The sequence below is a fragment of the Crocuta crocuta genome, unplaced genomic scaffold (assembly GCF_008692635.1).
Source record: "Crocuta crocuta isolate KB4526 unplaced genomic scaffold, BGI_CrCroc_1.0 scaffold209, whole genome shotgun sequence".
Lineage (NCBI taxonomy): Eukaryota > Metazoa > Chordata > Mammalia > Carnivora > Hyaenidae > Crocuta > Crocuta crocuta.
The window spans coordinates 1,255,518-1,271,323 of record NW_027551566.1 but is presented as its reverse complement, the minus strand read 5'-3'; the positions used below and the strand labels follow the sequence as shown (position 1 = coordinate 1,271,323).

General features: G+C 38.0%; 1 protein-coding gene across 2 annotated transcripts in view; it reads left to right on the top strand.

Moving 5' to 3' along the window:
- The window catches only part of XRN2 (5'-3' exoribonuclease 2), an 84,071-nt gene that overhangs the window by 22,893 nt on the left and 45,372 nt on the right, over positions 1-15,806 (top strand). Inside the window, exons 4-15 of one of the 2 annotated variants that reach the window (XM_077750181.1) lie at positions 1,605-1,716; positions 3,467-3,525; positions 3,602-3,691; positions 4,542-4,614; positions 4,744-4,794; positions 5,259-5,416; positions 6,438-6,512; positions 6,599-6,732; positions 6,832-6,889; positions 6,971-7,078; positions 11,441-11,485; positions 13,078-13,209. In XM_077750181.1, the coding sequence (XP_077606307.1) occupies positions 1,605-1,716; positions 3,467-3,525; positions 3,602-3,691; positions 4,542-4,614; positions 4,744-4,794; positions 5,259-5,416; positions 6,438-6,512; positions 6,599-6,732; positions 6,832-6,889; positions 6,971-7,078; positions 11,441-11,485; positions 13,078-13,209 (1,095 nt within the window). The remainder of the gene's footprint in view (positions 1-1,604; positions 1,717-3,466; positions 3,526-3,601; positions 3,692-4,541; positions 4,615-4,743; positions 4,795-5,258; positions 5,417-6,437; positions 6,513-6,598; positions 6,733-6,831; positions 6,890-6,970; positions 7,079-11,440; positions 11,486-13,077; positions 13,210-15,806) is intronic. The other variant, XM_077750182.1, reaches the window with a different exon arrangement.

Sequence of the window (15,806 nt, the reverse complement as noted above, 5' to 3'; positions counted from 1 at the left end):
AATCAAGAGCAATAATAAACATTTGGAACCTCATAAGAATAAAAGCTTCTGCACGGCAAAGGAAACAACCCATAAAACTAATAGGCAACCGACGGAATGGGAAAAGATAGTTGCAAATGACATATCAGGTAAAGGGTTAATATCCAAAATTTATAAGGAACTCACCAAACTCTACACCTGAAATACAAACAACCCAGTGAAGAAATGGGCAGAAGATATGAACAGACACTTCTCCAAAGACGATATCCAGATGGCCAACAGACACATGAAACGATGCTCAGCATCCCTCCTCATCAGGGAAATACAAATCAAAATATACTGAGATGCCACATCATGCCTGTTAGAGTGGCTAAAATGAGCAAATCAGAGGACTCTAGATGCTTGTGAGGATGTGGAGAAACGGGCACCCTCTTACATTGTTGTTGGGAATGTAAACTGGTGCAGCCCCTCTGGAAAACAGTGTGGAGGTTCCTCAAAATATTAACAGCAAAACTCCCCTATGACCCCGCAATAGCACTGCTAGGAATTTACCCAAGGGATACAGGAGTGCTCATGCACAGGGGTACATGTACCCCAGTGTTCATAGCAGCACTCTCAACAATAGCTAAAACATGGAAAGAGCCTAAGTGTCCATCAACAGATGAATGGATCAAGAAGATGTGGTTTATCTATACCATGGAATACTACATGGCAATGAGAAACAATGAAATCTGGCCATGTGTAGCAACATGGATGGACCTTGAGGGTGTTATGCTGAGCGAAATAAGTCAGGCAGAGAAGGACAAATATCATATTTGCACGTATAGGAGGATTAGGAGGAACTTGACGGAGGAACAAGGGGGAGAAGAAGGGCGGAAATGGTGGGGGAAAGGGAGAGAGGCAAACCATGAGAGACTCTTGAATGCTAAGAACAAACTAAGGACTGATGGGTGTGGGGGGTAGGGGGGGAAATGGGCATGGAGGAGGGCACTTGTGGGAATGAGCACTGGGTGTTATATGGAAACCAAGTTGACAATAAACTATGGGGGGAAAAAAAGTATTTTCAGTTAAATCCGTTCCTTCTCTACCCGCTTTGTAGAGATGGAGTGGTAATAATTCCTACTTATGTGGGAAATACAAAATAGAAGTGCCTTGAGGTCCTACAGATTAAGTAGTTTTCTGTTGCTTATATGGGGCATGGTGAATCCCATGTGGAGACCGTCCTTCCTTTTAGGCATGGATGTCAGGTCTTCCCAGTCCTGCTTCTGTACTAGTAACTACTTATCAGATACTTACTGGGTCTTTGAATAAAGTGAGCTGTTTTCTTTGGTGCCTTGAAGGACTCTAACCCAGTGGAAGTGGCATCCTGTTGTGGACTCTACAGTATTAAGTGGATTCTTAGGATGTTTGTTTGACATGTTACTCACCTGACTGAGGTCAGCTTTTCGGTTCTTGGTCCAAATTTAAGTTCTTAGGATTTATTATCAGTCCTAAAAGGATTATTATATAAAAACTTTTCCATTTTAGTGTACTGCTTTTATAAGGACAAATGATTGAAAATAATGTACAGATTTAGTTGCAAATATTTTGAATAGCATTATGTGACTATGAAATAATGTTTTCAGGCACCACGTGCTAAAATGAACCAGCAGCGTTCCAGGAGATTCAGAGCATCCAAAGAAGGAATGGAAGCAGCAGTGGAGAAGCAGCGAGTCAGGGAAGAAATACTGGCAAAAGGTAAAAAATATGCATCTTGAAGTTGGAGAACTTATGAAATGTATATAGAATGGGGAGGGGTATGAACTTTCCCTTAGAACAGGAATGATTTTAATTTAATTAGGATCCAGAATATCCAAGGAAAATTTATGTTCACTGTCAAAAAGTAGTTAATGGACTCCTTTACTCCCAGTAACAAACTTGTTTCTTTTCCGAACTCTGTAGTAAAAGGGAAACTTGGGAATAAAAAGGAAGGAATTCTGGTAGGGAAAGGAGATGGTCAACCCCTTTCAAGATGAGCATAGCTCTTCTGCTAACTTTTATGTATCTGTAAAGGAGAGATACATTAAGAGTGCTTCTTCTCTTTTCTTTTCTTTTCTTTTTTTTTTTTTTAATTTTTAACATTCATTTTTGAGAGGGAGACAATGTGAATGGGGGCGGGCAGAGAGTGAGGGAGATTCAGAATCTGAAGCAGGCTCCAGGTTTGAGCTGTCAGCACAGAGCCAACATGGGGCTCAAACTGACGAACTGTGAGATCATGACCTGAGCCGAAGTCGGACACTTAACCACCTGAGCCACCCAGGTGCCCCTTTACTAACTACTCTTTTCTATGAGGGTAATAGAAAGCTACGATTCTGTATACATTTTTCCCAAATCAACTTTAGTAGCTTGCTTTTTGCCTCCCCTTGAAACTCAGAGGTCTATGAAAGGAGGCCCAGGGATAATGTGATCTATATTTATAGGCTTTCACCAAGTCAGACACACTTCTTCAGTATAGGTAGACGCAACAGGCACTGAGACAGCAAAGTACCCAGGGTTCCCTTGATTTGGAGGAGGGTTGGGGGGTGATTTTTGCAGTTCCACCAGAGCCCTGAATTTCCTAATGGGTACATAAGGGAGACAGATGGGTACTAATGGGTAAAAGTTGTTAAAGTCTCAGAGGGGAGGAAGGTCAGGAGAACCTGATACTCACTGGAGCTGGTTCTCTCCTGAGACCCTTGTCTGTGAGTTGGTGTGTGACTATAGCAGGGTGATTTGTTTGGTGTTTTGTTATGTAAGGCAGTATGATAGACCAGGAAAGCAATGATTCATTGGGTCAGAATAGTGTGCTTTGCTGGTGAATAAGGAAACTCTAGTATGGTCTGCTCAGCCCTGGAATTATGATACATTTTCTGTTTGAATTTGCTAGACGTGTGCAGCTGTATAGTAACTGTAACTGCAGCTTGTGATTACTGTGCTAAAACCTGTTTGTATTTATGAAGATAGTCTTTGATTTTAAGGATGTCTTCTTTCTTGAAGATGTTTTGAAATACATTTATCTTGAAAAAACTAATAGGACAAAGAGGATTTTTCTATCCTAGCTGATAATTCTTTCTTATCATATAAAGCTCTAATAAACTTAGCGCTTTAATTTTGTTTTTCTAAGGCACCTTTATCTCCATAATTATCATCAAAATGAGAACTCCTAACCCATATCTGTGTGTGTGTTTTCGTTCTGTTTAAGGCATCGTGAATGCTGTAATTTTCATATTTCTATATAACGATAGTATCTTTTGTATGCTATATATTGTTTGACGGTCGTGTTAAAGCTTATATTAAATTTGAAGAGATGAATCTTACTTTCTTCCCAAAATGGGGAACATTTGTTTCTCTGGTGACAGCACTTCTCTTTCTTTTGTATTTGTACTCGTTTTTCTTGTTCTGGCTTAATATTGAGTAATTTACCTCGCTTTTTATGGAGAGAACAAAACGTTGCCTCTTTTTTCTCTAGGTGGCTTTCTTCCTCCAGAAGAAATAAAAGAAAGATTTGACAGCAACTGTATTACACCTGTAAGTAGTCTCATACTTTGCCAGCTATTGCTAACTCTTAAGTGGTAGATTAATTTATTTCCTTCTATCATTTTAGGGAACTGAGTTCATGGACAATCTTGCTAAATGCCTTCGCTATTACATAGCTGATCGTTTAAATAATGACCCTGGGTGGAAAAACTTGACAGTAAGTTTCACATTTTGGTACTTGAGAAAGATAAGGGTGATCATTTTAGGCTGTACTTTGATATGACTGATATTCTTTGTCTCTCCATCCCCCCCACCCCCAATAAAATGCTGGTTGACTGCCAGAGGAGGGAGAAGCTTCCAGGCTTATTAGAGATGGGGTGCCCTGCCTGGTCCAGTTTTAGACTGCTGAATTTTCTCTGAATGCCAGTTNCCTCTTACCATCACTGTGAAGCTGTGAAATGGGACCTGTGGCTTAAAAATTATATATAATATTTTATATAATATATTTATATATATATTTATATTTTATATGATATATATAATATGAATATATATATAGGAAAGCATTTCTTAAGTTAAAATTTCTGTTGTAAATTGAAATGCAGCAAGATTAAAGCTATAGGGCTGCCTTTAAAGTATAGCTGTGTTCTCCTAAGTGTTTAAGTAAAATTTAAATGAACTTTTATGTAATTTTAAGTTCAAAACTCATTTCACTATAAACTAGATATGGTAAATTGTATTTAATGGGTATCTTTTATTGATTACTCTCGGGGCTTATATGGTTTGGGGCTATATCCTTGGGTAGCAGTAAGAATATTAGAAACCTATAAACTGATCAATTCTTCCATTAGCTAAATTTGACCAGAACATTTCAATTTTCTATTCCATGTAGTTAGTTTACCAGTGAAACCGTTTTGGTGTTTAACACGCACACCCCTTATGAAAAATTTCCGGTTAATGACACATCTTAATAAAATTATCCCAATTTATTTTAAGCTATTCCATTTTGATTTTTTTGTGCTAGAAAATTGGGGATGAACTGAAAGTGTTAAAAACTATTTTTTTAGGTTATTTTATCTGATGCTAGTGCTCCTGGTGAAGGAGAACACAAAATCATGGATTATATTAGAAGACAAAGAGGTAAAACTTCCTTATAAATATTTTACTATATGTTCTATTAAGAAAAGATAAGTCACTATTTAGAAAATGTATTCTTCTGATATAAAATACATTTATGTAAATACAGTATATCTTTTTCCCCACCTTTAGCCCAGCCTAACCATGACCCAAACACTCATCATTGCTTATGTGGAGCAGATGGTAAGTTTATTCTTTGGATTTGATTCTCTTGGGTTAAAGCATAGCAAGTTGATGGGTTTGTGTGTAGTAATGGATTATTCCTGGTTGTCTGGAAATTCTAAAACACCGTGCTTATTTTATGTTTGAGAAGGAACTGGTATTGAGTTGCCTAATCTGTGATTAATGTTTGTTCATATATGTTTCAACCTTTTGATACTGCTGCACATACCTTTCAAATGGAAGGTTTCCCGAAGTGTTGACTCTTGAATGGTAGTCCACATTCTGTGCCCATGTGTCTGGAGGACAACTTGTTAGCTGAGAACTACTAAAGTTTTAGGCTTTTTGTCTTTCCCATCTCTTTTTTATGTGTTTGGGCCTTTCTTTGTGTTGGTGTCTTCTGTTACAGTGGTGTCCCCTGTCATTGGTTGTGGAAGGGTCTTCTCAAAGTGCTCACTCTTCAGTGTTTTGTCATTGTTGCTTGATAGCTGATCTCATTATGCTCGGCCTTGCTACACACGAACCGAACTTTACCATCATTAGAGAAGAATTCAAACCAAACAAACCCAAACCATGTGGTCTTTGTAATCAATTTGGACATGAGGTCAAGGACTGTGAAGGTTTGCCCAGAGAAAAGAAGGGAAAGGTAAGAATTTGAGATGGTAGTTCTGTCATTTAAAATTTTTCTATTTTATTTTTTGTTGTAACAAAGCATATGAAACACAAAATATACTATTTTAGCCATTTTTAAGTTTACAGTTCAGTGACATTGAGAATATTCAGGTTGCTTTATTTTTAATAAAGAAAAGGCTTTTCTGATAAAGAAAAGCCTTTAGAGTGCCTACTAGTTTTTACCTGCTTGCTCTGTTACCCCTCACAGAAATGTGTCTTTCAGAGCTCTTTAAACATACTTTGAAAAGCATGCATGCATTCATTGTTTCTACTCTCCACTTTTTCTAACATAGCTTATTGTATCTATAGGAGGGTTAGGTCTCCTAGTTAATAATGCCTCTTGCATATGATTTGTTTGTAGAAGTATTTGTTTCAAATGGTTATTTTTCTTAAAAAGAAGTATAAAATATATTAATCTTCCAGATACTTTTAAGTTACCCCTAGTTCCTACATATTTTAGGTTCACTTGATTATATCCAGTCCCCTTTGAATGGATTTTTATCTGATTTAAGAATATGGCGCCTCTTTAAAAGATACGCTGAGTGAATAAAGGAGATAAAAAATATACTGTATGTTCACACAGAAGGGTCTAGAGGCATATACCTTGAAATGTTAATACTGGCTAGCTCTAGATCGGGAGTTGGCAAGCTACAGCCTTCCGGATTTGACCAATGAACTAAGAATGGTATTCACATGTTTGAAGAGTTGTAAGAAGAAAAACCTGAAAGAATATGCAACAGAGACCATACGTGTGTCCAACAGGCTAAAATGTTTACTATCTTGCCTTTTGCAAAAGCATTTTCTGATCCCTGGTCTAGGTGTGATTGGGATTCTGGATAATTTTTTTAAGATGGTTTGGTGAGGTGTTTTTTTTTTTTTAGTACTTGTAATATTAAAATGGATCTTGCTTTAGAGAAAGTCATAATATTTATTTAGTTGGGAAAAATGAGAAGCTTTAGAGTACACTTGTTTAATCTTGACTCCCTTTCCTGCAGCATGATGAACTTGCAGATAGTCTTCCTTGTGCAGAAGGAGAATTTATCTTCCTTCGTCTTAATGTTCTTCGTGAGGTATGTAGCACTGAACACTGGGATCGGTGCCCTGGAGCAGTGTGGCTTTTGATAGCTTTAATGGCAGCCTTCCTTTCTGGTTGTAGTATTTGGAGAGAGAGCTCACCATGGCCAGCCTACCATTCACATTTGATGTCGAGAGGAGCATTGATGACTGGGTCTTCATGTGCTTCTTTGTGGGAAATGACTTCCTTCCTCATCTGCCATCATTAGAAATTAGGTATGTGTGTTTGTGTGGATTTTCAGACTAGCATTTTAGCCTTCTTGCCCTTACAGTGCACACTGGTCCTAATGCGTAATGTTTGTTTCCTGGTGGCAGGGAAGGTGCAATTGACCGTTTGGTTAACATATACAAAAATGTGGTACACAAAACTGGGGTAAGTTCACTCTTGAATAATTTCAAAACAGAAGTATTTGTTTATAAGAAGATCATTTTACATGTATTTTATCACTTACAGGGTTACCTTACAGAAAGTGGTTATGTCAATCTGCAAAGAGTACAGATGATCATGTTAGCAGTTGGTGAAGTTGAGGATAGCATTTTTAAAAAGAGAAAGGATGATGAGGTAAAGTGTTTCTATTGCAGTAGCTAAATTGCTCCTGTCTCTAATAGGCTATGATGATCCTGTGATTGTCCTTTTAACCTCTTTGAGTCCATTGTTACATCATTATAGTGTATCAAACACCAATTTAATCATGAGTGGTCAGTGCTTTGATTATTTTATAAAGGTTGTGATGCTTGCTGTGTAGAACTATGTACTGCACACTGTGTGAGTTGCACTGTAATTTTTTCTCTCTTCATAATCGTAAGATAAAATCCAGACACCCGTCTGGTCAGTAGGCTATGAAATGAGGATGCCAACGCTAGAAGAATGCTGGGATTGAACTTGTGTCTGGCATGTTTTCTAGGAAATATTTATGCCCTGGAAGACAGGTTAAGACCAAGGAACTCTGTACTCTGGTAGTAGAGTGTAGGGAGTCAGGGTTGGATTGCACAAGCCAAGACAGAGGGTTGTAGTTCTGTGTAAGAGATGTATACATTAAAAAAAAAAGAAATAACAAAGCACTTGGAAATTGATTACATGTGATAGGGTGAGTGCTTAGGTGAGAAGTCTGAGTTTCTTGCTCAGGCAGTTGGGAGATTCCTGGTGCTGTTCACAGAGATAGCAAGCACTTGGGGTAGAACTGGTTAGGGTGGGGACAAGGTGGAAATTGAATTTTGTTTTGGATATACTAAGTTTGAGAGACCATAGGACACTGGAGAGGAAAAAGTCCATGAAGTAATTAGATGGATTTGTGTAAAGCTCAGGGCAGCAGTCTTTCGAAAAGAGATTGAAGAACTGTTAGCAGGTGCAGGGTACTTCAGGCTATGGGTGTGAACTTGAAGTCCCTGGGAGCCTGTGTGGAGTGAAAGTGCCTCCAACAGAAACCTTGAGAAACGTGGACATTTAAGGAGAGAGAGGGGCCAGTTCTAGAGAGATTAGAGGAAATCCCTAAAGAGAGGAGAAGCCATTGGTGTTGTCTGAGGTGTCCGAGCAAGATGGACAGGCCCTTAGTCTGTGGACAGGGGTTCAGAGGCCCTCGGGAGTTAGGTAGAAGGGTGACAGCCTGAAGGCAGAGGGGTTTGGAGGGTGGTTGTGAGGGAGGGGCAAGGGGGGCAAGGCAAGCAGTGAGTAAAATGAGCAGATAATAGCTTCTTAGAGAGTGAAAGAAATCTTTTCAGATCTTAAGCAAATTCATAGGCCTTTTTTGAGCCAATAGCAATATAGTAATATTGCTACATTGCTTCGTGACCTCCTAACAGATTCAGACATGTCACTATATCTGACAAGATTTTGTATTTTCTTTAATTTTGTATACTGTAGCTAGTGATCTCTTTCTTAAAACTCTGGGTACCATTTTATGTAGCAGAGTGAGTGGACTGTAAGCATTCCTTCTAGAGCCATTGGTACTTGATAATTCACTGTGGCGGCAAGAATTTTTCACACGTAAAGTTCAAATAACAGCACTGACATTGTATGGGGTATCACATGGCTACCAGAATAGCCATTTTTAATCAAATCTTCAATAATTACAGTGGCTCCACTTGACCCGCTTCCATTTATGCTTAAGAAAAAAATGTACATGCTGTGTACTCCTTGATATGAAAACCTTATGTTAGAATAGCTCTCTTACATGGCTTTAGCAGACTTTGTACTAATAAATATTGGTAATATTTAGCATTAGAGCAGGATGTATGGGATTTGATAGATACCAAAGTACTTTAGATTTAAGTAATATGGTTTCTATCTGGACTAGCAGAGAAGGGCATATAGCTTTGGATCTTTTTTGGTGTTGTGACATCATACGATGTCCATCAGCAAGGTTGGACTTTGGGGGAAATTTATGAACCCTTAGATATTCAATGTAAAAGTATCTGGGTATATGTATTTTCCTGGAAAGTGTGTCTGTGGCCTTTGACTGTTTTCTAGAGGAGTTCATAGCACAAAATAGATGGTAGAAGAATGATGCATCAATATTTGTTGCTAAAACTGAGCAGTTGAAGGTGATGCTTTTTATTTGATAAGCTTTGATGTTTGTCCTTTATCTTGCAAATGGTCATTTATTCAGCAAGTATTTATTGTTTATCTTGTGCCAGATAGTATTCTGAGTGTCATTGATAAAAAAAAAAACAAAAAAAAAACAAAAAAAAAAGCTGACAAAAATTCCCGATCTTATGGAGCTTACATTCTTCCAGGAGTGGACAATAAGCACAAAAACTAAGTAAGCTGTGTAATGTATTAGTGATGAGTGCCATGAAGACAATTAAAGCAGGTGAGGAAATATCTGGGAAGGTGGAGATGAGGTCATTGCAGTTCTAGAAAAGGTTGATTAGAGAAGGCCTTACTGACTCACATTCTTCTGGTCTTTATTTAAAGAAGTAAACTATGCAGGTGTTTTCAAGAAGAGCATTTCAAGCAGAGGGAAGAGCCAATGCTGTAGGGAGTGTACCTGAGATGCTGACAGAACAGCGAGGAGCCAGTGTGGCAAGAGCAGAGGAAGCACAAGGGGAGTGATAGGAGAAGGGACCAGAACAATGGTGCAGGGCCCGTTCTGGGAAGATCCTGTAGGTCATTATGATGACTTAGCTTTCGTTCTGCATCAGTGGAGGGATTTGAGTATAAAAGTAACAAGATCTGGCACATGTTCGAAAAGGATCGATCACTAGCTGCTGTGTTGAGACTTACAGTATGGGAGCAAAGATAGAAGCAGTAAGCCGAATTAGGAGGCTCTTTTGCAGCAATCCAAGGGAGCCAGCATGATGGCAGCAGAGATGATAGGAGGTATTTGAAATTTGAATATGTTTTGATGGTAGAAGTCACTGGATTGGCTAATCTTAGGTTGAGAGAAGGAAAGGTATCAAGAATGACTCCAAGGCATTTTTGTCTGAGCAGTTGAAAAATGGTCTGAGCAATTGATAAAGAAGCCTGGGAGGTGCTAAGGTGGGTGGGCATATTCAGTTTGAGGCACCTACTTAGAGATGTTGAATGCGGAGAGGTCCTGGTTGGAGACTCATCACCATATAGATGGTGTTTAAAGCCATGAGACCAGATGAGAGTAGAGGCGTCCAAGTATTAGGCACAGAGGAACACTAACATTAAGAGGTTGGGGAGTCAAGGAGCAAAGGCATGCAGCAAGAGTGAAAGAAGAGAACCAGGTGAGTGTAGTGGCTTAGAAGCCAGGTGAAGAGCATGATTCAGGATGGAAAGAGTCATGGTTAGATGAGGACTGAAAATTGACTAATGAATTTCAGTCTGTAGCTCATTGGTGTCCTAGATAAGAGACATTTCATTAAAGATGGAGAGGAAAGCTTGATTAAAGAGATTGGTAGATTTCATATCTTAGGAGGTTTTAAGGTAGTCATTCACCATATATCCAATGTTCAGTTTCTCTTCTGGCAGAAAGTACAAAAGATCTTATTAAGGGTGGTTTTTGTTTTTTGGTTTTTTTGTTGTTGTTTGTTTTTGCATTTGGCATTACTGATCTGAAGGGGAGAAAAGTGCAGTTAGTAAGATGGAAATCAGTATAGTAATTCTGGCCCCTGTTTTGGGCTGTCATAGAACTTCAGTTGACATTCCAGTGCCTTGATTCTCACAGAATCTTGGGCATGGGAGGAATGCTTGCTGGGGCCAGGGAGGGCTTTGAATGGCCAAACAGTTAGTGGGAAACAAGATCAACCCCAAATCCTGTTTAATTGAAACCGTGACTACATTTCAAAAATGAGCAGAGGAGAGGAATCCATGCAGACTGGACCCTTTCTTGTGGATTAAATTGGCTCAGAATGAGCAGGGCAGACATCTGAATTTCCTTCCTTTCTTTCATTAGATTGACTTCTTAGAACCTGGGGAGGGGGTGATGTTTACATAGAGCCCCACTTCTCTCTTTACCCACTCTGTGCTGTGCATGCTACAGAATTAGCAACTGCCAAGCCCTTTTTAGGTAGCACAAGCTCTTTATTAAATTGTTGATTTGTTTTTAAATGGACATCTTGGTTTTATTAACTATATTCAGCTAAAACTTAGAATTGTTTGTTTTGTTACTTATTTGCATCTTCTCCTTATTGACAGCCTATTTGCTCTAGGGTGAAACCAAGAGTCTTTGTCGTGACTCTTACATTCTTTCCTGAAATAATGTCAAAAACTTAACTGAAATAAATTAAGAGAAACAAATTATATCTGAACTCCATTTAGAATGATCTTTGTCCATCAAAAGTTCTGATAAACAGCACTCTGAACATATGGTCTATTGCCTAGTTTAATTATGTATGTCTAGGTTTCTGGGGTCTTCCTTTAAAACTTAAATTGTTTTCCCAGATCATTCCTGGTAATGTTTAACTCTGACATTTTTGTGTAATTATTTGACAGAATATGTGGATTTTATACTTTTAGGACAGTTTTAGAAGACGACAGAAAGAAAAAAGAAAGAGAATGAAGGTGAGTTTTAATTAATTTCATAAAATTGCCAATAGCATAAGTTTACAGTTTAGGAGAAATAATGGTCATTGCAGTAGCTTTAGTCCTTATCCAGTAGGGGTTGGTTAGGGACATAATGTCTACCCAGCTGCTGTCTTGCTTAGAGGAAGAATGTTGGTGTCAAGTTTTTTCTAAGCTTTGGAGTCTGAAAGGATGCACTTGATGCATGTGGGCCACTTAGCTATTTGAATTTTTTTTTGTCATAATCAGGTATTGTTTTTGTAATAAAAGCAGTCAACCCTTTATATCCTCTTAAAAGTTACCGCATTCTGTCTACATCTTTGTCAGGTTAATCTTCCTGAAACTGTTGTTTCTCTGCTTGGAAATGACCAGCAACTTTGTACTCCTCTCAGAACCCGCTTGTGGCTCACTCTGGCATGCAGAGCGTACTCTGATCGCGGTCTGATTCTAGCTGCTGGGCTTTTCTCTCCTATCTTCTGAATATATCACGCCCCTCCTGACTCCGAGCATTACCTGCATTGCTAGCTCCGAGTGGATTTCTGACTTCATGACTCCCTCACATCTTAGCTTTTCCACCAGGGGCTCGTCCAGCACGTGCAGTCCTTTCTCTGAGGTCCACTGCTTTTTCGCTTGTGATATTTGTTTTCTTACTTCCTTGCATAATGCTCTGTAGTTCATTCTTTAGTTCTTATTTTTCTTGCTTCTTTACTGGATTTTAAACTCATCTAGTTTAGGGACTGCCTTTTATTATTATATATGTATTTTAAAGTTTATTAATTCTGAGAGAGAGAGAGAGAGGGAGACCAGTGCCAGTCGGGCTCTGCACTGAGAGCAAATGCAAGGCTTGAACCCACGAACCATGAGATCATAACCTGAGCCAAGATGAAGAATCAAGTGCTTAACTGACTGAGCCAGCCAGGCACCCCATTTATTTATATATTTTATTAGAAGTGAGCAAGTTGGGGAATCTGGAAGGGAGAAAAGTAGAGTTCTTTATTGTTATAGGTATGTTCAAAACCACCTAGATCCAGAGGGGCGTATTGATTTCTACCTCATGTATTGATGTTTTCTTTCAGTCAGTAAATGTGTAACAAGTAGGTTTTATCAGTCAGCCACAACTGTTACCTATTACAGCTATAATTACAGCTCTAATTAATTGGAAATGAAGAGTTAAACTCTAACAAGGTGAAGGATTTATAAATAAAGGTGGTTTTTCCTAAGTGTAGATCAAACTCTTGATTAGTTTTTTAACCTTAATAGTTGTATTATTTTTATGTGCCTGAAATTGTTTCTTGAATGTGTTCTGAAATGATCAGTAATCATAATGAAAAAGTTAATGAGACGTGAATAGATTCTGTGTATCAGAACAGTGAATTATATGTACTTTTAGAACAGTTATTAAATATTACAGAACATTATTTATAGGATGAGTTACCATGAGATCAAATTGTGGACAGTCCTGTAAATGCTAACAGAAGCAGTTCCTCCTTTAAGTGCTTACAGTGAGGATCCTATTCCATTTGGTTTTTTTCTTTCTGTCACCTGTGTTGTGATTTAATTTTAATTTCTACATTTGTTTGCACTTATGTTAGAGAGATCAACCAGCTTTCTCTCCTGGTGGAATATTAACCCCACATGCCTTGGGTTCAAGAAATTCACCAGGTTCTCAAGTTGCCAGTAATCCGAGACAAGCAGCCTATGAAATGAGGATGCAGAATAACTCTGTAAGTGACTTAACTTTTATGTGGCATTGCAAAGTGGTGACCATCAGAGGTCTCTTGTAGTTGTGTGTGAATTTTGTTACTCAGCCTGGAGTTGTTTCGTAGTTTTCCTCAATTTCTTCTGCCTTGAGATATTTTTACCTTTGTTGAATCCATGGTTATCAATATGTAAATACCTACATGATGTAAAAGAAAAGAAAATGGATGCAAATATAGATAGCTAAGTGCTGCAGGGTTTCTGCAATGCAACCAAGGGTACTGGGTGCTAGAAGCATGACGGGGACGAGAGACAAAAGTGAGTTTTTTCCCCTTTCTTTCCAGGGATCAGTTATGGACATTTTACAGAGTAATCCTAGTCTCAATAATAGGTACTCCTCACTGCCCAGACTCTTACCTTCTAACTCAGGCATAGAATAGATGTGAATATATATTTTAAGATAGCTCTCACTATCCAGATTCTGGTTGCTCTGTACTTATAAACTCAGGAAGTGAATGGATTTGCCACCTGGAATCCCTCCTTGTTAAAACTCAGTGATCCAGACTGAAAAAGCAGATTATCTCAGCCAGAATACAGAGTACTGTACTCTGTCCAGTAGCTTCCCGTCATCCAGTAGCAACACACTGTGAGCACAGAGCACATGGCAGGGCCGCAGCAGGGGTGAGGGAACAGACCATGAATTGATGGACAGCAAATAATCAAAGTGATTGCTTATTTCAGATTGATAGCCCTAAGAGAGAGAGTATGTGTACTCTAGAGAGAGGAAATACAATTTGTAAGGCTTGGTATCCAGTGTAAATTTTTGTTATATATTCAAGGAAATTGCATAAGTTTTGATATTTAAGTTTCATTATTCCAACAGTTACCCTATTCATGCTCAAATCCTTAATTACAGGGCAATCCTGTATGTGGAACTTTTGCCATATCAGGAGACTGATTCATATTCTCTCCAGTTCCCATTTTGAAGTTTTAGGACCTTAGATTTGGAATTTGGGAACTGAGATTTTGCATCTTCTGAGAGAAGCAGCTTGGGTTTCTGTTGTGTTTTTTGTCCTGTTTGATGCCATTAACAGTGGGATATGGAGGGTCAATGAAGGATTGCGATGAGACACTTGAATAGAAAAGACTGATGTCCATTTAAGAGTATAGTGATTGTCTTCTCCACAGAGTGGAACTGACAGTGACTTGTATTGTCAGACACCGGGTTGATGATGTAATGTTTTTTTCTTAATCCCAGGGAGGCTGGCAGGTTTAAATTTGGCCAGTTGTGATTGCTTTAAGAAGGATTCCAGTATCCTCTTAAAGCTCCATAGTACTAGACCCATCGTTGATTAATAATGTCTGCCATGGGAGTAGGAATAGGGAGATTGATGATTAGGTTGCTTATTCGATCCTATCTTAATTCCCCTTGACATAGTTGTTTCTGTTGGAGTCTTAGCATAGAGGGTTTTTCATGTAGAATATTGTGAATTTAAGGAAATCACAAAGCTGAATTACCAGTTCATTTAAAGGGGGCCTTTTGAGCTACAGTTTTTTTTAACTTTTTTTAGCTGTTGGGCATGTCCAGTATTGAGTAGTATCTACTTGATGGTCAGTGTTTGTTAATGTTTTACCAGTTGGCTTCTGTTTTTGCATAAATCTGTGTTTGTAAGTTTTGCATTCTGAAGTATGGTTTGACTATATCTGCAGCCATTTAATAAAATTTGATTGCAGAAAAGAGCTTTTTAAAAAGGAATTTGAATGAATTGGTATAAATCTGGTATGTTCAGGAAAGACTATTTTTTGTTGGTAGAAAGCAGAAAATAGCGGTAGAGATTTAGTATTGAACAAACCACTTTTTGTTTTCGCTTGCAGTTCTGTTATCTAAAGATAGTTTTTTTTTTTTATCTTGTTTGTCAATTTGGGAAAGTTTGCTTTGTATCCAACTTCTCTGTACTTAGACAATTGATGTGAATATCATTCTCACAATTTAATCCAAATGGATTTAGTGTTGGGTTTGAAAAATAACAGTGACTTAGTGAAGGATGACCCACCATATGCCATGTAGGCAGCCTGTGTTACTGATCCTTCATACATATCATTCATATCGTTTATTTTAATACTTGCAGTAACCTACAAAGAGAACATTATCCCATTTCAGGGTGAGGCCGACAGAGGTAAATTGTCTAAGGCCATATAACCTATAAAGGGTGGACGTGGTATTTCAAACTGAGATCTATCTGACTAAAAATACCTATCTCATTTTCAAGTACAACCACAGCTATATATATTTATTTTGTGTGTGTGTGTGTGTGTGTGTGTGTAAAACAGTATTGGCTGTATAGTATCATGAATAAAATGGAAATTACACATTTTTTTAAAAAATTACAAGCTCTGCTTTGTTGTAACTTTTTTTGACCTATGGTGTAACTATATTCATATTAAAATTTTAGTTACAGTGTTATCAAAATAGCCTCCTTAAGCTATTTTAAAATAATTAAAAATTTTAAATTTAAAAATTTAAAGTAATTTAAAAATAATTCAGTTTACTCAAAATATCTAATATATTTTGAATAGCAGAAGAAAAACTTTATCATGAAAACCTTTTCTGCCTCTTGATTTT